This window comes from Aulonocara stuartgranti, assembly GCF_965226115.1.
Source record: "Aulonocara stuartgranti genome assembly, chromosome: 3".
Classification (NCBI taxonomy): domain Eukaryota; kingdom Metazoa; phylum Chordata; class Actinopteri; order Cichliformes; family Cichlidae; genus Aulonocara; species Aulonocara stuartgranti.
This window is the reverse complement of record NC_138941.1, coordinates 48265069-48289040: the sequence shown is the minus strand read 5'-3', so window position 1 is coordinate 48289040 and position 23972 is coordinate 48265069. Positions and strand designations below refer to the sequence as shown.

Below are 23972 nucleotides of genomic sequence, written 5' to 3'. Positions count from 1 at the left end.
GTGGACATCACATTTTAGTTTGTCTAGACCACAATACAACGTTTTGCCCAATTAGGCCAAATAGCAAAGAAAAATTAAAAATACATGCCATAAAAAAAAAGGGTCTCAGGAGGTAAAAGTAAATTCAGTTTGTCTTAAAGTTTGTCTTCAGTGAGTCTTAAATTTAAATTTTATTTTGTGTTTTTATGACAGGTGGTCTAATTAATTTGTTAGACGGTGTAAGTAAAATGTTTAGTTCTATAGCACCTTTTAAATAAATAACACAAAGTGCTTCAGAACAAAGATACTAGAACATGAAGACGAAATGTTCTACAGAAGCCATTTTTAAAGGTTTTTAGCTACTTTTTCAAATTGACCACCAAGTCCATTGATATAAGGCTGTTGCAATACTGTCTCCTTTAGTTATTTTATTCATTTATTTATTTTTACCTTGTATGATACACAGCCAGAAGGCCCTGAATAAAGTGTATTTGATCATAAGACTGCATTATTTTTCTCAGCTTCGTTACCTTGAGGCTGAATCTATTCTTGTTGCCACTGTATTGTTAAAGGGCAGCTGCGCCTCCTGATTTATATGTAAGAAGACAGGTTTGCCCAGTGTTGAACTCATTATGAATTGTTAAATTTATTATCTTACAGTCATTTTTTATGAAAAAAAAAATGTTAAAGGTGCAATATGTTGAGTACTTCATTCTAGAAGAGGTTTACCTTTTCTCCCAATTCTAGGTGGTGATGCTCATGCTTTTTTTTATGTTCTTATATTTCTGTAATAATTGGACATTGGATCAACGAGCCTTTGCATCCACCACTGCCTGATAAACATGTAGCAGAGGTCCTACAAGATCTTGCTTTGCTGCATGGGCCTGGCTTTAAATCCTCTGGGAAATCCTAAGTGGTTTGCCGGGAATGCAGCAAATGTGGCAGTGCTAGGCTAAAAACAAACAATATCCTGCTCACTCTTCTGTTAATCTTCTTCTCCACTGATGCCTTACAAAAGCCGAAGCTATTGTTGCCTGTCTGTACTTCAACATCATTAGTGAAAGGTCAAAATGACTGACCATGAGAGACGTGAGACCGTCTCTGGAAGGCTCTGATTCTTCTATTGAAGTTGGACTTGAAGTGGATTGGACTTGAGAGTTTTATTTCTTGAACATCTGTAAATTGTATTCAACAGATATTAACTGAAATGGAACTAGGGCAAGAGCATAGTCTCATGTAACACACACTCGTGTTACATTTGTACCACAAGGTAACCAAGTAAGTTATTACAAAGATATTCCTATTTACAACGATGGGCTAGGGAAAGGTAGAAATGAGAGTATTTAAAAAGAAGTATCAAAAGTTAACCCTGTATTCCTGAGAATTCTTTTAGAATGTTTCGAATTCACAAGAGCTATTTTAGGATTTTTGAGAGTTCTATTAGAATGTTCCAGATTCCTGAGAATCCTTTTAGGATGTTCCAAATTCCTCCAAATAATTCTCAATGACACATTGCAACACCAAGTTTTATTATAGTCACACATTGCAATAGAGTTTTCTGGGTAATTGACCAAGTCTGGTGGCATTACCTCCAAAGCTTATAGAAGTTTCTGCTAACAGCAGCTACATTGTCAGGAACAGCACCTACCAACAGATATCCTCAACAGCTCACCTCACTATCATAACCGAGCAATATTATTGTCAAATGTTGATGTTATTCACCTACAAAAACTCCTGGCTGTCCGTTGCTGTCATGGGGTGCGGAGGGTTAAATAGCAGCGCACATCTGAAAACAGCTTAACATACTCATGGTCCCTTTGTGGTTAAAGGCTAATTACATAAAGCACTTTTATACTGTTAATAAAATCCTGATCTCACATTAAGTACCTTAGAAGGGTTTTTAATAACTTTCAAAAGTGTCATTAGTTTGTTGTTGACTTCACAGTGACGGTTGCAGTAAAGACGCGCAAAATGTGTTCGTATTTCTCATCCCTGTCTTTAAAACACAGTAAACAAGTAACATTGCATTATCTTGAACAGTGATCTCAGTTTTATCTCTTAAAAATAAATCAATAGTTAGAAAATTTCTGTCTTGAACTGAGTCTGAGAAATTTGTCGATGAATCATACCACAAAGATTAGATTATTGTAATGCTCGGTTTGCTGGATTATCAAAGTCATCACAACACCAGCTCTGAAATTTGACTGTATCACCTCAGTACCGAAGGCACTTCACTGGATCTCAGGTCAACACCTTTAACATCCTTCTATTAGTTTATAGAACCTATCAGGGCATCGGCGGCAGGTCTTTCAGTTACTGTGGTCCCCTTCTTTGGAACAATTACATCTGTACATACACTCACTATAGTGTATGGGTGTGTGTACTTTGTCTTTGACGTGTAATTTTGCTGTTTTTACTGCCTTAAGGCATCGTAAACCTACAGTTTTTTATGGTTTTATTTTCTGTGTTAAGGACATCGAATTTGCCGTCTAAGTCTAATTGTCATTACCATTCAGTAGCATCGAAAGCACACTGTGTCAAGTTCAAACAGTTCATTGGGTGCACTTGATAGCGATTTCCAGCGATAAACTCCAACTGACTGACATCATGTAATAAGAAGAGAAAAGAAGTCAATAGTCTGTCTGCTGTTATTTCATAACTTGATGGGTGCATCCAGTTTGGCGGGTTATAAATAGGCATCTAATGTTAATATTCAGCAGTTAAAGTGCTTAAATGCAATGCCCCAAGCCTCTTGGATGAAATTAAAACTGTCATAGAGTCACCTACGAGTCGAACTGTTACTGACCCTTGCTTGCCTCTCAAAGATTTCAGCTAGATGGTGATAGCCTCTGGGTCTGTTTATGTTATTTAAAGACATGCTGCCAAAACGGTCTGAATTGCACTTTGGCAAAATAATGACTTAAGTGTCAAATTGTGCTGGGAATTTCCCCCTAAACTTGTTTTCTGCACCCTGTTGAAGTGCCGAGGTTCAGCCTAAGGGTGCACAATACTGATCAGCGGCAATCAGTTAATCTAATATGATTATGTCTGACTAACAACCTTCAAGAAACTGCAGGCTTTTGTGGCCACGAAGGTCAGGAGGCAGTCAAACTCAAAGGACTTCTATGAAGTTATTAGTTTAAAATGCTACATTTGATTCCTACACATATAATCAGAGATCAGTTACATTAGTTTAAAAAAAATAAAACTGTATGGCTCGGACTTCAATATGTTTTGTACAGCTCCCCTCTGATTGCACTAAGATTGTTAAATTAGTAAGTTTTTGTGGCGACATTTAACTACGTCAGCTGAGTGTTTTGGGATATCGAGCCTTTCTCATAAATGTGGTCATTTTAGGCATTTTAGACACTGTGAACAACTTACAGTAAACTCTGCTTTTTTTAATACTCCAAATATGTAATACGTAAAATTAAAAATGCCCGAACAGCTGTGCTGGAGCTCAGGATATACACTTATGGCCACTTTATTAGGGAGAAGCAATTCAATGCATTTAGGCATGTAAATATGGTTGAGATGACCTGCCAGAGGTCAAACTGAGCATCGGAATTGGGATGAAAGGTGATTTAAGTCAATGTGGCATGGTTGTTGGAGCCAGACAGGCTGGTCTGAGTATTTCAAAAAATGCTGATCTGCTTGGATTTTCCCACACAATCAACTCTGAGGTTTACCAAGGAGAAACTATCCAGTGAGCACCACTTCTCTGGGTGAAAATACCTTGCTGATACCAGCGTTGTTTTGAAAACTAGTTAATGCATTTACTATTTTTATTGTTATTTATTTATGACTACTGTAATACACAGACACTCTCTGTGGGCTTGTAATGATGCAGTGAGTTTTCTTCTTCACTCACTATGTGTTTATATAGCTCATCATCAGGCATGTGGAGGAGTGCGGGGTGCGGAAGGGGTTTGGGCATCTTGGGCATTTTTTGCTGCCTTGGATGAGTGACAAAACGTTTCTCCCACTGAAAACGCTACGACCAGATGAACCTTTTGGGGTATATAGGCACATAGGACAGTCTGTTAAAAACAGCTTATCTTTTTTGAACCCATGAGGTCGTTGTGGCATTTATGGATCAGTGTTGGTGCTGAAATGGGGAGAAGGTTTGATGTTCAGACTTTGTTTTTGTGGGGAAATTTTTACAAGGAATTACCTTAAGGGGGACTCATCACCCTGAAACATGCAGATGTATGCAGCAGGTTTGGGTTTAGACCGTCTTACAGCCTGCTTTACGTGGCCTTATATCTCAAGATGCAGGAAGGTTCCATTAGCTTGTATTATGGGTGCTCTTCCTACAGGAGAATAGCAAAGAAAGTGAACTGCAATTAGCTATCCATACATACATACATACATCGATACATACATTTTCTTATACCTGGTCAAAGCTGGATTGTGGTGGCAGCCATTCTTTCCAGTTCCTCCTGTGGGATCCCAAGGCCCTCCTAAGCCAGATGAGATGAAAGTTGGTTCTGGATCTACCTCGGTGTTCCCTGAAAACCTCAAAAGGAAGACACCAGTTTGCAATACCAAGGGTCAAAATGCCCAGGCCCCTCTTTTTGCCTTACATCCAGCCCACCCCAGTGCCTGCTCCTATGGGCGATGGGCCCACAAAGTGGCAGATGTTATTTTTCTGGCTTATTTCAAGCTGCATGTGTCAAGGCACAGCCACCAGACTTTTGCTGATGAGCTCCCTTCTTAGGACTGATTTACCTTAGTCCCCTTGCCCCCTAGCAGGGACTATTGTTTGGTAGGGTGCTGTACTACAGTACATCCAAAAAGTGTTGAACCTGCCACTGAAATACAATTTACGACTTTATTAACTCACTTATAATGCAAACTCACGTGCAACCATAGCTGTTCTCCTCTTGTAGCGGTCTACTAAAAGCACCACTGCAGGAGTACGTGACTGTTAAAAAACCACTTTTGTTCATCATTAAATTGCAGAAGATAAGCTGCAAGATAAGTAGGTAAAACTCCTTTGACACATGCTGACTATATTGAGCAGCTGCATCAAAGCTGCTCAATATGGCTATGACAGTTAAGTTGCCTAATTCACAAGGGGCATAAAGCCCTTCACGTCATTCGGCGAGAATGTGAGAAAAGGTTCAGGAGTTGATGGAGCGGGTTTAGCTGTTACACCATGAAACTGTGACATTTAGGTGATGGGACGCTTCCTACTGCAGCCTGTAATTCTACACAAGCCCTGGATGTTTGGGGAGGAACGGCCACTAATTCCCCGCTGACTGACAACGCCTCCACAGTGAGGCCTGGAGGAGCAGAGAGGTATGATGTGTGTATGTGGATGATGAGAGTCAGGCCAGTGGACCAAGCAGGGGGTATTTCAACACCAGCATGTGACCCGCTAAGGTTTCATCACAGATGGACGACGCTTTGGGCTCACTGGGGATGTAGACGGGTGCTAAAGTTTCAAAACAACCCAGTGTGTGTGTGCGTTTCAGTGCATATGCACCTATGAGAATGATATAGAGCAAAGTTTTGGAGTTCACTTGAGCCCGACTGGATCCTATGTCTCATGTACACGGCTTTAAAGCTATTAGAGAAGCTATTAGCATCAGTCAGTTTACCAAAAGCCCTTGGAATCCCAACTGCTAACCCCTCACACAAGTGACGCAAGTACACTCAAACACACACACAGATACTTTCTCTAATGAGAGACGATGCGTCAGAGCTTCATTTAAATGCACCTCATTTCTGTGTCACTTGGCGAGACCTCGGTGGGATGCCTGACCTCGTTGACGCTCAACAACAGCATTCATCTTTAAAGGTGGCTCCATCGACAGCCTCGGCTTTCCCTCCTCTTCATGTCCTCAAATGTTTCCTATTTAGGCAGCAGTAAGAAGGCTTTCCAGGTATCCATGTAATTACAAAGGATATTATCTTACCACGTGCAGTTCTCAGGAATTTCACTAATGGCTCCACTTGCAAACATCAGCGTTGCCATCTTTTATGAATGAACTTAGTCGCTGCCTGAGAAACTGACATTTTGGTTTTCAGTCTTGAAGCTAATCTAATATTTTGCTTCTGCACATGAGCTCAGTGTTAGAAGAGTCTGGCCTTTCTCACATGATGCATTCATACTACTAGATATACTCGATACTTGGTGGTTTAGGCGAGAGAGCTGCATGGGTAGAACATGACGTCCACTCACTAGCTGTGAATTCAGCAAATTGTTCGCTGGTACTTTTCTTACATGATCTCAGTCACAAGGACTTCGGACCATGGAGCTGACGGGTTAAAGAGCTGAGTCAGACTATTCTCAATCTATGAAACAAATGTTTTCTGATTTTTTTTTTTTAAGAAGAAGAGGATGATATCAAGACTTTTTTCTCTATTTCTATAACAAAACTACAATAAACAGGCTATAAAACAAAACCTATACACAACATAAGATAGAGAAAAGCAAAGGAATATGGAAACTCAGCCAACAGGGATCACCTGAATACAGGATTTCAATAATTTCAGCAAAATTCAAACAGGCTTGCATGCAAAGTAATAATAAATAACAACGACGCTGACAGCCTCATACACCAAAGAGACGAATAACAAAACCTAAACATAAAACATTCTTACGATACAGAAGAAACAGCAGCCAGTGAAACCTCAAAACACAGGGCCCATGACAGGAAGACCTGGGACCAACAATCTTGAACACACGCACACACACGCACGCACACACACGCACACACACGCACACACACGCACACGTATTTAGCGTATGTATCTTTTAAGCTAGTCTTCTTTTCTCAGCAGTAGCTGAAAGGCTTCCTTTGTGTAGCATGTCTAGAGGAAATCTGTAAATTGTAGTTGGAAAAAAAACACAACCTCACTCACACTTTCTCAAAACGGGCACTTCTCTGTTACAATTCGATCGTATTAACAGCTTGTTTTGTTCTTTGTTTTGTCAGCTGTTACCATTCACACTAATCACAAAACATCAGACGTGCTGCACTTTTACCCGGAGTGTGGATTTAGTTCACTGAAGTAATTAATACAGGACATTAAACCTGAATTCGTGGTTGTTAAGATTGTTGTTAAGATCGTCACATTCTGTGAATATAAACTGTGAGCTTACATTGATGTAATGTGTAAATCCTGTAGGTGAGCACGTTTAGCTGCTGCACTTGTCCTGAGAGAAGCGCTGTCTGAGCAGAGCTTCAGCCTCCTGCTTTAAGGCCACTTTGGCAGGACACCTCAGCCTTTGAGAGCAGGGAACTTTTAATCGGTTTTTTGGTAATGGGATGGCCTCTCAAAGCACCAGGGAGTCTCCCAGCTACCACCAGGCGTTTGACACAGCAGTGCTTTGTCTTTGATTGTGCGTCCCAAACCTGCCTTTGTAAAAAGATAAAAAGATCAGTGTGCGTTTCCGAGAAGCAGCAGTGGCTCTAAAAGGCTTAGGGAGCTGAGACACACAGATCACCTCAACTCACCTCCGATCCTCTCTCGTTCTATAGCTCAGCCAGAGAGAATCAGGAAGTAGATTAGTCATGACAGCTTAAAGCCTAAAATGGCTTATGAAAACAAAACAATAGCTGGAGTTACCGCTTGGAAAAAAAAGAAGAGAAGAAGAAACCCTCTGAGTTATTTATCAGCTTAATTTACATATAGTAATATTCTGTTTGCACAGATATAAGTCAGAGAATTATTTAATGTGTTTTCTCTTTGAGTGCACACCTGTAAATCTGCATTATTATCACAGAAACTGCTTAATGATGTGAGTACTTGAAGTAATGTGTTGGTGGGATTTTATCATATTTATCTATTCATGTGTTTTGTCTTTCAAGACATGTCTGATTCAGTTAATACAGCTTAATGCACATGACTGAAACACATTGCATTTAATATACATATATGAATCATCATACTCAGGTTTCAGAGCCCATCACAGCACAGAAACAGCTTATTTTTCTTATGGCCTCTGACAGTGGACTCATCTCTGTGCTTGTCCTGCTAGACCTCAGTGCAGCATTCGATACTGTCGACCATAATATCCTATAAGAGCGATCAGAGCATGCTGTAGGCATCACAGGTACTGCGCTGCAGTGGTTTGTATCATATCTATCTAACAGACTACAATTTGTTCATGTAAATGGAGAGTCTTGTTCACACACTAATTCAAGGTCTTAAATAATCAGGCCCCATCTTATCTTAATGACCTTGTAGTACCATATCACCCTATTAGAGCGCTTCGCTCTCGCTCTGCAGGCCTACTTGTTGTTCCTAGAGTATTTAAAAGTAGAATGGGAGGGAAAGCCTTCAGTTTTCAGGCCCCTCTTCTGTGGAACCAGCTTCCAGTTTGGATTCAGGAGACAGACACTATCTCTACTTTCAAGATTAAAACTTTCCTTTTTGCTAAAGCATATAGTTAGGGCTGGACCAGGTGACCCTGAATCCTCCCTTAGTTATGCTGCAATAGGTGTAGGCTGCCGGGGGATTCCCATGATGCCTTGGGTGTTTTTTCTTCAGTCGCCTTTCTCACTCACTATGTCCTAATACAGCTCTCTGCTTTTATTATTATTATTAATCTCTGGCTCTCTTTCACAGCATGTCTTTTATCCTTCCTCCCCCAACCCCCAACCGGTGTTGGTAGATGGCTGCCCCTCCCTGAGCCTGGTTCTGCTGGAGGTTTCTTTTCTTCCTGTTAAAAGAGAGTTTTTCTTACCCACTTTTGTTTTTTAATGTTTTTTATGTATGTCTCTGCATTTCTGAAACTTGACGAGATTTGTTTTAACAGCAGACACCTTGTGTGTAGGTTAGAGGACCTGCTCATTTCTTCATTGACATTACACAGCATAACGCAGACATTGTGGCAGCCGAGGTGCACATACAGCAGTAGTTTACACAAGTCTGTCTGTAAGTTAATGCTGCCATCTGCTGCTCATATATGGAAACTCTTACGTTTCAGCTGCCACATACTGTACCTTGACTTAACACTATTAACATTAATTCATTTTTGAAACGGCCACTCACCAAACACTATAACAGTGATTTTGACAGTCCAGTGGAATTTGAATAGGAAATAACTGTAGGCAGAGGCCACACTTAGCAATGTTTATTTTCTGAGTTAGGGCAAACTGTAATATGACAAATGGATTATTTTACATAGTCGAGTGGCAGCTGAAGTCATGTTATTATGGAGGTATTCCACCCAAGACAACTGGGAACTCCAGAAAGAGGGGTTAGTTAGAGCAGCTTCAAGATCCTGGTTAAACCTGTTTGATCATTAGATTACAGATGGAAGCCTGAGTCAAGGTTTACTTCAGCTCCTAAAGCTGAGCAGAGCGCATCAGAAAAAGAGTCCTTTGACATAGACTATATTATTTTGAAGACCATGGAGACAAAACACCTGTACTACCACTGCTTCTTCTACTGCTTCAGAGGCATTGGAAATTTTTTTCCTTGGTTAATTATGTGGCCTGACCTACAGAACCCATCTATGATGGTGTGAACGACTTTTTACGCTGGAATGGACAGTAACAAGAGTTATATGTGAGAATAGTTCATTAGGAACCAACAAGGGCTGGAGGAGTTCTGCGAGGGGTCGGAGCTGCTGTTGCTTCTGGCGCAGAATAAACAGACTGCGATATATTCCTTTGCATCTTTGCCTGAGAAGACAAACAACCTAAAGCTGACCCAGCTACCAAGTATACATTGCAAATTTGCGCTAACCGTCACTCTATAGCCAGCTTTGCTTTGTATTCAGGGATTTTCAAAGTGACCTACACAAACTATAGCAACTAGCTGTAAAGGAAATATAATTTCTCTGTGTTGTCCACTATTTAAGAACAGTGATTAACAGCACATTCTTCTTTTGTGGCTTCTGTAAAACTCTTTAACGGATTCTGGCAGAATCATTCATTGTATGCATCAATATATTGTAGTATGAGGAGGAGAATTTCCAGGTCTGTGCAGTAATGCTTCCATCTGCAGGTCACATCCAGAAGCTCTTAGGATCAGCTGGGAGTTAAGATCAGCTCTCAGCTCTCAAATCCACACATAGATTAAGCGTATTCCCACATCTAAAAGAAACTACTGTGTCAAAACACTTTTTAGTCTAAGGCTAGGCCAAACAGAGTCCTAAACTTCAAAGTGAAATTAGGCGAGATCTTGTATTTCTCTAAATGTCAGAGTCACTTTTTCCTTTACTTTAAAATTACCATGATATGAGTAGATTTTGGGTGGCATGGTAGTTGGCACTGCTGCCTCACAGCAAGAAGGTCTTGAGCTCAATTCCACTATCAGGCCCGGGTCTTTCTGTATGGAATTTGCATGTTCTCCCGGAGTTTGTGGAGTCTCTCGGGGTACTCTGGCTTCCTCCTGCAGTCCAAGGACATGAAGTTGGTGGGGATTGGTTAACCTGGCAACCTGTACAGGGTGTACCCTGCCACTCACCCTAAGACATCTGTGACAGACGTCAGATATATATATTATATATAGATATATATATAATATATATATAGATATATTGCCGACATGTGGCCAACAGTAATGTTTTAATGTTCTTCATTATTAAACATTCGCACATAAATAAGTGACGTCATATTCAGTACTTACTTTTGACAGGTCACTCTTCGGCCACTCCTTTCTGCCATATTTTGCAGCAAAATTATCCACACCCACCGCACTATGAATTGTGGGATATATGGGACCACGAAGCGTGCACCGGACCATGCTTGATATTTGGGGAAATCGAAGGCGCATTTGGAGTATGCATCGAATTGGGACAGCCGTCGTCGCGTGGTGGTGACGTAATCGCACTCAAAATGCGTACTTCAAACGTGCGGTCTCTTAATTGGGACACAGCCATAATGTCAGAGAACAGTGGTTGGCAACTCCAGGCCTCAAGGGCCAGTGTCCTGCAGGTTTTATATATCACCCTGGGTCAGCACACCTGAATCAAATGATTAGTTCATTACCAGGCCTCTGGAGAACTTCAAGACATGTTGAGGAGGTAATATAGCCATTTGAATCAGCTGTGTTGGATCAAGGACACATCTAAGGCTACGTTCACACTGCAGGTGAAAGCGCATGAAATACGATTTTTTTTTTTTACCCTATTTGACCCATATCCGATCATGGTATGGCAGTGCCCTCGAGGCCTGGAGTTGCTCACCCCTGCTATCCGGTCATTAAGTCTGACGTCACTAGCCGTGTCTGGCCCTAAACTCCGCTGCAGGTCCATATATCAAACGATCACTATGGCATTACTGAGAGTTGAAAAACTGTCTAAAGTCTTTCATCTTTAATAAAATGATCAGCGTTCTGCTCTACCAGGTGTAACAATTGAGTTTAGCATCCAGGCATCCATGAAAACGGAATTTATGACATTTAACGGAGTTAGAAGTTAGCAGGAAGTTAGCTCGCTAGCTTCTATCTAAATACAATATAGCATGTCCTGACTGCGGGGTTTTGGAAACAAATTAAAACGTACAGCTCTGTTATCACTTCCAACATAAATGAAGACAGAAAACTAAACAGCAGTGACGTTTGTAGGGTTACTGAAGTTGGGCTAGCTGGTATATAATGATGTGCTACGTGACCGCTAGCGACACAGCTATGTTAGCATAATATAAACAAGCTAACTTTTTTTCCACTCGATAAAAGTTAACGTGAGTGTTCTCGGTGGTCAGGAACAAATGTAATCGCATGGCAGGATGCTGTAAAAGGACCAAACTTCAGCCAGGAGAACAACTGAGATAATCCATCCACAATACGAGGTTAGTCATTCATATACTGCTGCATGGGCTGGGCTGTAGTTACAGCCTAAGGTTTTAAAAACTGAGCTTAAATAAATGATTAGCGGTAATAAAAGCCGAGGGAGGTCAACAGTGATCACTGACTGTTTTAGGAGCTTTTTGAGATCAAATAGAAGAAAATACAAAACATTAAACATGTTAACAACACAAAAGCCATATTAAACGCAGACTACTTTAGGCCTGGAAGTAGGATTCGTCGCGTCATCACTGAACAACCGGATAGAAGGACAGGACACCTGCCCTGGGATCCACATATACTCCTATGCAGCAGATTTAACAGACACACTGCTGTTTGTAGATTACAGCTCAGCATTCAATACCATCGTTCCCTCGAAGCTGGACAGGAAACTGCAGGATCTAGGACTGAGCAGCTCCCTCTGCAGCTGGATCCTTAGCTTCCTGTCTGACAGACGCCAAGTGGTCAGACTGGGCAGCATCACCTCATCCCCCGTCACACTGAACACTGGTGCTCCACAGGGGTGTGTACTGAGCCCTCTCCTATACTCACTCTACACCTACGACTGCACGGCCACTAACAACTCCAACATCATTGTGAAGTTTGCGGACGACACTACAGTGGTGGGTCTTATCACCAATGGTGATGAGACGGCTTACAGGGAGGAGGTCAGCGCCCTGACCCACTGGTGTCAAGACAACCATCTCACCCTCAACATCGCAAAGACAAAGGAGTTGATAGTGGACTTCCGGAGGTGCAGAGAAGTACACACCCCCATCACCATCAACGGCGCTGCTGTGGAGAGAGTGAGCAGCTTCCACTTCCTTGGCGTACACCTGGCTGAGGATCTTACGTGGTCAGTACACACAAACAAAACAGTGAAGAAGGCGCAGCAGCGCCTCTTCTTTCTCAGGAGATTGAAAAGATTTGGCATGAGCCCCCGCATCCTCAGGACCTTCTATCGCTGTGCCATTGAGAGCATCCTCACTGGATGCATCACCACCTGGTACGGCAACAGCACCGCCTACAACTGCAAAGCTCTACAGAGAGTAGTGCGGTGCTCTGAACGGATAATTGGAGGTGAGCTTCCCTCCCTCCAAGACATCTACAGGAAGCGCTGCCTGAGGAAAGCGGGGAGGATCATCAAGGACTCCAGTCACCCCAGCCATAAACTGTTCAGACTACTTCCATCAGGAAGGAGGTTCTGCAGCATCCGGTCCCGTACCAGCAGACTGAGAGACAGCTTCTTCCATCAGGCCATCAGACTGCTGAACACGTCATAGACACCTCAGCTTCACTACTGGAACTTCAACATTATGCACTCCATACTGTACAGTAACGCCACTGTTTTGCACATGTCTCAACTCTGTATATTTTTATATATTTTATTTATTGTTTACTCTATTTAATTTGTAAAATATGTATACACACACACACACACACACACGCAGAAAAACATATTTAGTATACACATCCAGAAATGCATATACTGTATGCATATATATATATTGTACATATATTTATTAGTTTCAAATTTAGCCATTCTTGTATTTTGCTTGTTTACATTATTGTATTTTGCACAACTCTGTTGCTTGTGAAGCTTGCACACAAGAATTTCAATCACATGTGCTGTACCAATGTACCTGCACATGTGATGTGACAATAAAAGTGATTTGATTTGATTTGATTTAGTACTGTGTGTAAAATGCCATCAAAAAGTCAATTAAGTTTTCTTTCTCACCTGTCTTTCTATCTCCTTTCACTTTTTAAAGGTTGCCATGTTAGAAAAAATATCTTGCCCTGCCATGCTGTTTATTGATGTGGCAAATGAATGGTTTATGAAAATATATCTAAATCTGTCATCAGTAATCAGTAATGATCATGTCTCACCTCTAGTCTTCTCTGTCTTAATTTCAGGTTTTCACCATGTGTTGTAGATGGTTCAGGAGGTTAACTTAACCAAGCAGTCTACTTTCGGGTACTGTTTAGAATACCAGAATTGGGAGGATGGTGTAGGTTTAAGTTTATTAGACTGATACTGTGAAATGCACTTCACACACGCACAGTTCTTTGTCGCCAGAGCGCAGACATAACGGCCCGTTATTAACGGGCTGGGGAAACGTGGAATAAAACACGAGGGGAAACAAGGCACAGGAACTCAGATCTATATGACTACAGATACACAGAGGGAGACACAGGAGCAAAGACACAGGAAATCTAACAACCAAAAAATAAACATAAAAACCTAGTGATTCAGACTAAACTTTAAAGTAACAAGGTGGACTCAAACCATAATACAAAAGGACAAAACACAAGAAACTGAAACCGCTGGGTCATAAGACCCAGGATCATGACACATGTCATATCTGTGGTCATCACAAGTGTTACAAACACAATAACGAATCAATAAAATGTGGCATGTCCTGATTTAATACATGGATGGCCTGACTGAGGGTAGAAGCTCCTCTTCAGCCTCTCTGTTCTTGCCCAGATGGTGGGGAACCTTCTGCAGATGGTGTAGAAACTGGACCGGTTTATTGCTGGGGTGGAAAGGGTCCTTTAGTATCTGAGCTGCTCTGGTCCTGCATCTTTTGGTGTAAATGTCCGGTAGGGAGGGGAGAGCAGCCCTGCAGCAGCGTTCTGCTGTACAGATCACTCTCTGAAGAGCTTTTTTGTCCTAGACACAGCTGTTCCCAAACCAGGATGCGACGTTCTGTGTGAGGATGCTCTCTACAGTGCCTGTATAGAAAGTCCTGAGGATCACTGGAGAGACCCTGAACTTCCTCAGTTGTCATAGGTGGTATAAGCACTGCCACAAATTCCTTTTTAACATTCAATAATTATTGTTAAACATGATTTTTTTCTAAGAATGTACAACTGATTTTATATTATTATGGGTGTACTGAACGCATCATTACAGTTTTCTTAAAATGCTTAAAAAGTGAAAGGAAGAAGTAAAAAATGATTGAGAAAAGAAATGATTGAGAAAGTTCATGAATGATTCATACAGTGCGACAGAAAACCTCACAGTATAAACCGTACAAAACTAATCTCACATTTTGATTAATGATACATGTGCAAACACTGGCATTCATTATGACTGATGCTACTGATTTCTAGTTCCTGTGCACAAAGAAATCTATCAGATTTTAATCAATATTTCATGTTTCCCCGTGACACTTGGCTTAAGATGATGGCATTTGATCAGTGAGTAAAGGAAAGAACAAGATGGGTTCACAAACCAATGAAGACGGTCTACTTTATCTCATTAAATGTAGCAGTGTTGTCAGCCCAAAAACTCTTCCAAATCCACAGTCCAGCATAGAGCGGCTTAGTGAATGTGGTCTGGACTCTGTGGAGGAGGGCCATGGTGTCAGAGACGCTGTAGAAAGAAAGAACACCTGCTCTGGGATCCACGTACACTCCTACTTTGGAGGACAGAGGGCCTGAGAGGGGAGTTGTGATTTTATTGTATCTGAATTTGTAGCAGTCACCGTAACACTCTAATGCCCAGGATTTATTGTTACTTCCAAAATCACTTTGATCCAGTTTATTTTTATTCTTGTACGTCACGGCTACTGAAAGGCCTTTCCCTTTCATCTCCACTTCCCAGTAACAAGGTCCAATCAGACTCTCCTTACTCAGGACCTGCTGGTAGTTGGAAAACCTGTCCCTTTTTTTATATCCAGGATAGATATTTGGATTATGAGCACTGTCTGATACGGTTCTGTTCTGATTAGACAGGAAGAGATTTTTGTGGACTGTATCTGGGTCGATCGTCAGTTGACATGAATGTTTTAAAAAGTCATCTCTGGTCTTAGGTTCAATTTGTGGCAATAAAACATCCACTGATCTCACTGTCAGAGTGATCTTCCTCCATTCCTCACTTAGAAATGCTTTGAGATTTTCTCTGGCTTCTAACATTGCTGTTTGCAGATCCTCAAAGTACTTAACTTGACACATTTTAAAGCTTGGTGAATCTGTATATTCACTGAGTTTTGACATCATGGAGTAACTTAGTAGAAATTCGGTGTGGTCCTCTGTGCCTGAAAGCTGCTTCAGCTCCTCTTCTTTCCTCCTCAGCTCAGTGATCTCCTGCTCCAGATTATTCTGAAGCTCCATGACTCGACTCTCTTCAGTTTCCTGCTGGGATTTGATCTGCTGCTTTAGATTTGAGCCTTTTTCTTTAATGTAACTCAACAGCTCATCGATGATGGCATCACTGTCTTCAATTGTTTTATCAGCAGACAGTTTGATCCCCTCCATCTCTTTCTCAAGCACTTCACCTTCCTCCATTCTGGTCTGAATTTTCTTCTGGACTTCCTGCAGATTCATCTTAAGGTCTTTCTCTTTGTCTGCCCTTTCAACTTCAACTGGAACTGTTACATGGCGTTTATGTTTGTCCAGGCAGCAGACATAACAGATACACTGCTGATCAGTAATGCAGAACATCTTCATCACCTCATTATGAGTTGAACAGATGTTCCCTTTCAGCCTGTTCGATGGTTTGACCAGCTTGTGTTTGTCAAAGGCAGAGGAGTCATAGTGAGGCTGGAGGTGTTGCTCACAGTAAGAAACCAAACATACCAGACAGGACTTCACTGCTTTCAGCTTCTCTTCAGTGCAGACATCACAGGAAACATCTTCAGGTCCAGCATAGCAGAGATCAGCTGAAGCAGCTTGGTGTCCAGATATCTTCAAGTCCTCTACTAACTCTGCTAACATGCTGTTTTTCTCCAGCTCAGGCCTCGATATGAAACTCTTTGTGCACTGAGGACAGCTGTAGGCTCCTTTTGGATCCTCATTATTCCATTGTCCTTTAATACAGCTCATACAGTAGTTGTGTCCACAGGGAATAGTCACCGGCTCCTTCAGTAGATCCCGACAGACTGAACAGTGGAATTTTACTGACTTGCTTCCTTGTTGTGCCATTCTGTGTGATGAGGTGAATGCCAAATAGTTTCACTGTGAAAAGAAGACGGATGTATCAGGTCATTCCAGAAAGGCATACGTCACACTCTTAATTATCCACCCACTATCTTCTGGTTATTCAAAGTTGGTCCACAGTGACATCAGGCTATTCCAGGTTTTCGGGTCCAACTGAGGGATCTCAAAGTATTCTCAGACCACACAAGACATATAATCTCTGCAGCAGGTTCTGGCTCTACTCCAGAAAGCCCTCAAAACCATACAGCATACTTTGCAAGTTTGAACAAACTGCCTTCCCACAGGTCTGCTTCATATTCTGGGATATGCAGAGTAAGCTACACAAACTACAGCAACTAGCTGTAAAATGAATATAAACTCTCATTGTTATTCACACATTAAAAACAGAACAGCTCATTTTTTGTTGCTCCTGCTAAACTCATTAACTGATTCAAACCAGAGTGTGAAAACACTGCCAGTCATTGAGAAAACCGAGAAAAACTCTTTACCTGATTCACTTTATATTTTGCAGGTGTTTTGTTGGGCACCTCAGTAAAAGCGCAGCACCAATTTTAGAATGAACAATTCTCATATTATTCTTATATTTTTTTCCTTAGTGTGAATACTACCCGCTCCATTCTCTATGGGGGCTGAGGTCACATGAATATTAAAAAAACAGAAAATTATGGGTTTGGTACATCACCCTGAGCTACGCCTAGTGAGACCCCCAACTCTCTGTGAATGGTACTCATGGCCATTGATCAGTGGTTGTTGATCAATGGTCATGAGAATTTGCATAATTATGATTAAGGAACTGAGCTCCCAGCCCATTGTTCCTATAGTGGGCTGGTTTCAGTCATTATGCAAATGTACTGTTTATAAGATTTGGGGAAACCTGCAGTCAGCTGAGACTGAAGAAGTCACTTGGATGAGTGACGAAACGTTTCTCCCACAAAACGCTACGTCCAGATGAACAGAATCAACTTTTGGAGGTTTACTTTCCTGGATGATTGAGAATGCATCAAGATATTTGATTTCATGCAGAAATTAAAGCAGAGTGAAGTGATGAGTGATGGACTGCTTGTTGTAATTAAAAACAAAACAAAACACACATTTCAAAGTAAAAAAGTAGTAGCTCTTCATGGGTCTCTGATGCCAATATTTATCAAGTTAAACATAATTAAAACATTAAAAGCTTTGCATTGTCACATGATGGCCTGTGGTGGAATAAAATCAATAATTTTCAGTCCACATAAAAAGAAGAGACCATTTTTTTCAGTTTGTATAATAAATAAATGTCTCAACCTTAATGTTTCTTCTAAGTGGTGTTTTACACATTTGCCACATAAGCAGGAAGTCAGGAAGGACACCAGTGTAAAAATCAGTTAAATGAAAAATGTGGACCGACCTGTTGTGGCCACTCCTGTGACAAAGGGAGCACGCAGAAGAAGCTATCATAGATCATCTACTTGTTGCATTGACAGAAGAATCATTGAGTGTCCAAAACATTGATTTATTTATGACCGGTTACAACTTTCATTATTATCATTATGTAATAATATCATATATTATTACAAATATTTAGAAGAAACAAAAATGCTTAATAAGTGCTGTTAATCAAGTATTGCTGGCTGTTTGTCTCTGAAACAAAGGTTAGATCTGTACATTGGACCTGTGGATTAAACTTGTTTGAAATAAATAAACAACTACATAGAAGTATTTACTTACCAGAAATCATGCGTCCTGCTTTCTTCACAGGTCAGATGGGACTGACTGTGTCTGACAAATACATTCCTCGAGACTCCTCCTTTGAGACGCAGGAGTTGCCAGATTGGGCCCAGTGAAGGAAATGAACTTTAAACGCTGTTGTGTATGAGCAACAAGTATGGTACTGCATATGCAGCATTTAAACAGATTCAATACCAAAATTACACAAATAAACATTACAAACCTGAATTTACACTAAACTGATTTCTTTTGTTTCTCATATTCAGAGTAGTTGGATATTTATGTCTTGATTCAGCAACCTGTCAAACTTAGTGGTTGATTTTTATTTTGTATGGCCAGGCTGAGAGGGCGGGCAACTGTCTTATTGGTGAGCCCATCAGAGGTGTCTAGAACATGTAACATTAAACTATTAACCAGCGTTAGTCACCTGTTGTTATCGGTATAGGGTCAGAATAAATGGCCAAATATGGTGAAACCTGCTAATGTGCCATTTTAGAGATCAATCATATTCTTACAACTGTTGTCAGGGTACCTGTGCCTGCCCGGCCAGCCCAGTGTGGCTACAAATGTTTTTGTTATTGCTTTGTCTTTTCTTTCTCTCTCTCTCTCTCGCTCTGCCTGGGTGGAGCTGAGCTCCCGCCCTTGGGCCATGCACCTGCAGCTGATCACCTGTGATTCTGAATTTCTTTGCTGGCTCTTCTTAAGGCAGGGGGGCTGAGCTACTCGTCGCTGGAATATTGAGTAACTTTAGTTAGTAATACCCGACTCTGCAGAATTCAGTCGTTTCTCATGCTCGCTTCGGAGTAACCCTCGTTTCTGTGAGTAGTCCATGACCATGGACTACTGAGTGTGATTATGTGGAGGAGGAGCGGAGCGAGTGTGAAGGCTTTGTGTTTTCCAGACCCTGTGGACCCTCAAAACCCTGGTGTGTCCCCCCCCCCCCCCCCCCCCTCCCCCCGTGCATATAGTGCACCCGGTGTGGATAAATAAAGAACTGTTTAAATCCCATCTCTCAGTCTGTGCCTCAGTCCGCTCCATCCCCATGACAGCTGTCCTCTTTTTCAAAACAGTAACGTAATCAGTTTGGTTGTCTCACATTTAAATGGCCATCTTTTACTTAATTATATCCTCCACAAAGGATATCACCTAGCTGGTTATCTACGACTTCATCTCCCAGGGCTGCTTTTTGTCTAAAGCTGAGCAGGAGGCTTTACAGACGTGTGCAGGAGCACTCTGTCAGAGAGTTTCTCTTTCTTTTACTGGGAATACCATGAGACCGAATGTATGTTCTACTCTTAAATCTGCTTCAGAGGCTGTGAGACGCTTTTCTACGGCAATGAGGTGGTATGACTAACAGAATGACTGCTTTTGGAGTGAGCCAGGCCAGTAAGAACAGTCATATGCAACCAGGACCTACAGGAAGTGGTAAAGCCTGGAGAAAACCCACAGTCTGCTTTGAGCTGCTCTTGCTTCTGAAACAGATTAAACAAGCTCCAACATGCTAATTTGCATCTTTACCTGAGGAAGGACACGAGACATGTAGTTTACAAAGCAAATACTCTGACTTACCATGAGGTGGCAGCGCGGGCCCAATGGATCACCCACAAGCACACAATAAAGGACACAAAACATCTTATGAGGCTAAGTGGACTATATCTTTGGTTTTCCACATCAGACTTCTGAAAGTTCAGATGTGTAGCAAGATGGTTTTGGTTCATCCTCAGGGGAGAACTGCTGAGAAACCCCATTTGGTTTAGTGCTGTGAGAACCAAAGCGATAGATTATGGAGAAAACAAAGACCGTCTTGCTGTCCGGGAATTTAATTCCTTTGGGGGGGCTGAACACAGAAGTTCCTGGGTCTATTGCTTAAGACTGAAAAAAGGAAAACATGATACTTTCTAGGAAGAACTCTACATGCATCACATTGGGGTGATGAACTGTCTTTATTATTTTGTACTGCTTGACACTTCTGTTTGAATTCAAATCATCTGAATGTTAATGGGAATTATAAAGCCTGTCTTGTCGTATATATTTCAACAGTTTCAAAACCTAAGCTGGTATTTTGATGAAAAAAATGACATATAATCAGCTGTTTAAAAGGATACTTTAAAAGTACATTAAAAAAAAAACTAACTCAACATTTGTATTCAGTTTTTGTGTGGATAGAGAAAATCCTGCATTATACTCCAAGATGCTCACTATACGAAATCTACTGAATTATATAAATATTCAAGGTGTGAAAAGTTGTTGGAATAAAACTAAACTCATCTTTATTAGACAACTATGTCATATAGGTCATCACAAATGTTACAAACATGATAACGGGTCAATAACAGTGAACAAATTCAAAACTAATGACATCATGTAACAGCTGGACTGATACAATAAATACTGCAGACACTATTAAAAATAGTCAGCCTGTTTAACCTACTGCCCTCACTAGTTCATTTTTAACAATCAATAATTATTGTTAAACATTATTTTTTAAGAATGTACAACTGATTTTATATTATTATGGGTGTACTGAACGCATCATTACAGTTATTTTCTTAAAATGCAAAAGATGTAAAAGGAAGAAAAATGATTGAGAAAGTTCATGAATGATTCATACAGTGAGACAGAAAACCTCACAGCAACAGTATAAACCGTACAAAATAATTCTCACATTTTGATTAATGATACATGTGCAGACACTGGCACTCATCATACCTAGCTGCTACTGAGTTCATGTTCCTGCACAAAGAAATCTATCAGATTTTAATCAATATTTCATGTTTCCCCGTGACACCTGGCTTAAGATGATGGCATTTGATCAGTGAGTAAAGGAAAGAACAAGATGGGTTCACAAACCAATGAAGACGGTCTATTTTATCTCATTAAATGTAGCAGTGTTGTCAGCCCAAAAACTCTTCCAAATCCACAGTCCAGCATAGAGCGGCTTAGTGAATGTGGTCTGGACTCTGTGGAGGAGGGCCATGGTGTCAGAGACGCTGTAGAAAGAAAGAACACCTGCTCTGGGATCCACGTACACTCCTACTTTGGAGGACAGAGGGCCTGAGATGGAAGTTGTGATTTTATTGTGTCTGAATTTGTAGCAGTCACCGTAACACTCTAATGCCCAGGAATTATTATTGCTTCCAAATTCACTTTGATCCAGGTTATTTTTATTCTTGTATGTCACAGCAACTGAAAGACCTTTCCCTTTCATCTCCACCTCCCAGTAACAAGGTCCAATCAGACTCTCCTTACTCAGGACCTGCTGCTGGTTGGAAAACCTGTCCTTTCTTTGAAAAGAAAAGTCATTAGTTGGATGTTGAACAGTGTTTGACACAGATTTGTTCTGATTAGACAGAAATATTTTAGGGTGCACTGTATCTGAATCCATTGTCAGTTGGTACGAATGTTTTAAAAACTCATCTCTGGTCTTAGGCTTGCTTTGTGGCAATAAAACATCCACTGATCTCACTGTCAGAGTGATCTTCCTCCATTCTTCAGCGAGAAAAGCTTTGATTTTATCTCTGACTTCTAACACTGCTGTTTGCAGATCCTCAAAGTACTTAACTGGACACATTTTGAAGCTTGGTGAGTCTGTATAATCGTTGAGTTTGAAAGGCAGGGAGTAGCTGAGTAGAAACTCTGTGTTGTCCTCTGTGTGTAAAAGCTGCTTCAGCTCCTCGTCCATCTTCTTCAGCTCAGTGATCTCCTGCCCCAGCTTCTTCTGAAGCATTACAACTCGACTCTCTTCCTCTTTCTGCTGGAGTTGTATCTGCTGCTTTAGACTTTTTCCCTTTTCTTTAATGTAACTCACCAGCTCATTGATGATGGTCTCACTGTCCTTCATTGCTTCATCAGACGACACTTTAATCCCCTCTACCTCTTTATCAAGCACTTTCACTTCCTCCTGTCTTCTCTGAATCCTCTGCTGGATTTTTTGCAGAATCAGCTTGAGATCTTTCTGCCTGTGTTTCCTTTCTTCTTCAACTTGAACCGTGTTATGGTGATTATGTTCATTCACACAGCAGACATAACAGATACACTTTTGATCAGTACGGCAGAACATCTTCATCACCTCATTATGAGTTGAACAGATGTTCCCTTTCAGCCAGTTGGATGGTTTGACCAGCTTGTGTTTGTCAAAGGCAGAGGAGTCATAGTGAGGCTGGAGGTGTTGCTCACAGTAAGAAACCAAACATACCAGACAGGACTTCACTGCTTTCAGCTTCTTTTCAGTGCAGACATCACAGGAAACATCTTCAGGTCCAGCATAGCAGAGATCAGCTGAAGCAGGTCGGATTGCAGGTGTCTTCAAGTCCTCTACTAACTCTGCTAACATAGTGTTTTTCACCAGCTCAGGCCTCGGTGCAAAGACTTTTCTGCACTGAGGACAGCTGTAGGCTCCTTTTGGTTCCTCTTTATCCCAGTGTCTTTTAATGCAGCTCATACAGTAGTTGTGTCCACAGGGAATAGTCACCGGCTTCTTCAGTAGATCCAGACAGACTGAACAGCAGAGTTTTTCCTGATCCATTGTCTGTCCTGTGTGAATGTCCCGTGTGAATCTTTGTATGTGAAGGTTAATGTCAACCAGTTTTACTGTGGAGGGAAAAGTGGTGTGTATCGGATTACACTCTGTTTCAGGAAATCACGAGGGAAGTCACACTTGACAGTAGGGTGTTTCAGTAGACAAATGTCATTCAGTGGAATTATTTCACAGTTCCCTTTTCCCCCCTTACTTGATTATGTATTTCTGTGTTTTTTTCATTGTCCATGCTTTTATTTTGCATTTCTTTCAGTAAGCTTTACTTCTCTCAATTACCCACTCCTGGTTGAATCCACTATACTGGTGTTATGTATAACCAATTAGGACTAAGCATTGCTCAGGTGGGACCAATGGCATGTGTGGGGGTGGGACAGATGGTCTGTTGACAGAGAGAAGAGCAGGTAAAACAAGATAGGGCAACAAAGAGCCAATCAAGTTCAAAGTTCAGAAGTAATGTGATTTCTTTTTACAGTTTTCCAACTTTCTAATTTTGGTATTGTTTGATACCAAGTAAATACAGGGCCAGTAACACCGTTACCAAGTACTGATACTGACACTTTTAAGAAGTGAGTCACATGACAACAACAAAACACAGTAGAGCACAGGAGGAGCAAGCTGTGCATGTAAGTTGGGAGAACAGTAATGTTTGCAGAGACATGCAAAGACATGTCTGCTTACTGATGAAATGGGAGGAATGTACAGAGCATAGGAGAGAGAATCTAAAACTGAAGTATCAGTACCCACACTAGTATGGTATCAATATGACTGATATTTAGATTGGTCCACCTATTACTAAATTCTGGTAATCAAGAAGTTATTGAGTGATTTGTATTACAACTTTATTTTTACTTCATCTGCATCTGTATCATCTGCAAATGTAATTATAATATTGGTAACATAAGCAAGAGTGCAGTACATCCTAATTGTTGTTCTTAAAGCAACAATAGCTAATTTCATGGTAGGAGGACAGGACCATTCAGCAGAGGGCAGAACCGTACACATTGCATCTCTAAGGCAAGTATAGCAAATTCCAGATCAGTAGCATTAGCTC

The 23972-nt window shown here is 41.1% G+C and overlaps 3 protein-coding genes across 3 annotated transcripts; all 3 read right to left on the bottom strand.

The window, feature by feature from the left end:
- Nucleotides 1-4205: 4205 nt before the first annotated feature.
- On the bottom strand, nt 4206-10726 carry LOC309701673 (uncharacterized protein). Its single transcript, XM_082525821.1, has 4 exons — nt 10573-10726; nt 10176-10335; nt 4376-4442; nt 4206-4292 (listed from the first exon to the last, which is right to left on the bottom strand). The coding sequence occupies exons 1-4, from the start codon at nt 10717-10719 to the stop codon at nt 4268-4270; spliced, it is 399 nt and encodes a 132-aa protein (XP_082381947.1). The 5' UTR covers nt 10720-10726; the 3' UTR covers nt 4206-4267.
- Nucleotides 10727-13736: 3010 nt separating this feature from the next.
- Nucleotides 13737-18436, bottom strand: LOC309702001 (tripartite motif-containing protein 16-like). Its single transcript, XM_082526373.1, has 2 exons — nt 18385-18436; nt 13737-16695 (listed from the first exon to the last, which is right to left on the bottom strand). The coding sequence occupies exon 2, from the start codon at nt 16660-16662 to the stop codon at nt 14986-14988; it is 1677 nt and encodes a 558-aa protein (XP_082382499.1). The 5' UTR covers nt 16663-16695; nt 18385-18436; the 3' UTR covers nt 13737-14985.
- A 2042-nt stretch (nt 18437-20478) lies between these two features.
- Nucleotides 20479-22976, bottom strand: LOC309703765 (tripartite motif-containing protein 16-like). The gene has a single exon (XM_082528658.1). It carries the CDS (start codon nt 22907-22909, stop codon nt 21248-21250), a length of 1662 nt encoding a protein of 553 aa, XP_082384784.1. The 5' UTR covers nt 22910-22976; the 3' UTR covers nt 20479-21247.
- Nucleotides 22977-23972: the final 996 nt, after the last annotated feature.

Excerpts from the sequence above, each read along its gene's own strand:
- LOC309701673 (XM_082525821.1), bottom strand. The coding sequence starts at position 10,719 with ATGCGCCTTCGATTTCCCCAAATATCAAGCATGGTCCGGTGCACGCTT. Across the intron at positions 10,336-10,572 it reads CGAAGAGTGACCTGTCAAAA|GAGGAAGCCAGAGTACCCCG; the intron begins GTAAGTACTGAA and ends CTTGGACTGCAG. Across the intron at positions 4,293-4,375 it reads CACAATCCAGCTTTGACCAG|GAAGAGCACCCATAATACAA; the intron begins GTATAAGAAAAT and ends ATTCTCCTGTAG.
- LOC309702001 (XM_082526373.1), bottom strand. The coding sequence starts at position 16,662 with ATGGCACAACAAGGAAGCAAGTCAGTAAAATTCCACTGTTCAGTCTGT.
- LOC309703765 (XM_082528658.1), bottom strand. The coding sequence starts at position 22,909 with ATGGATCAGGAAAAACTCTGCTGTTCAGTCTGTCTGGATCTACTGAAG.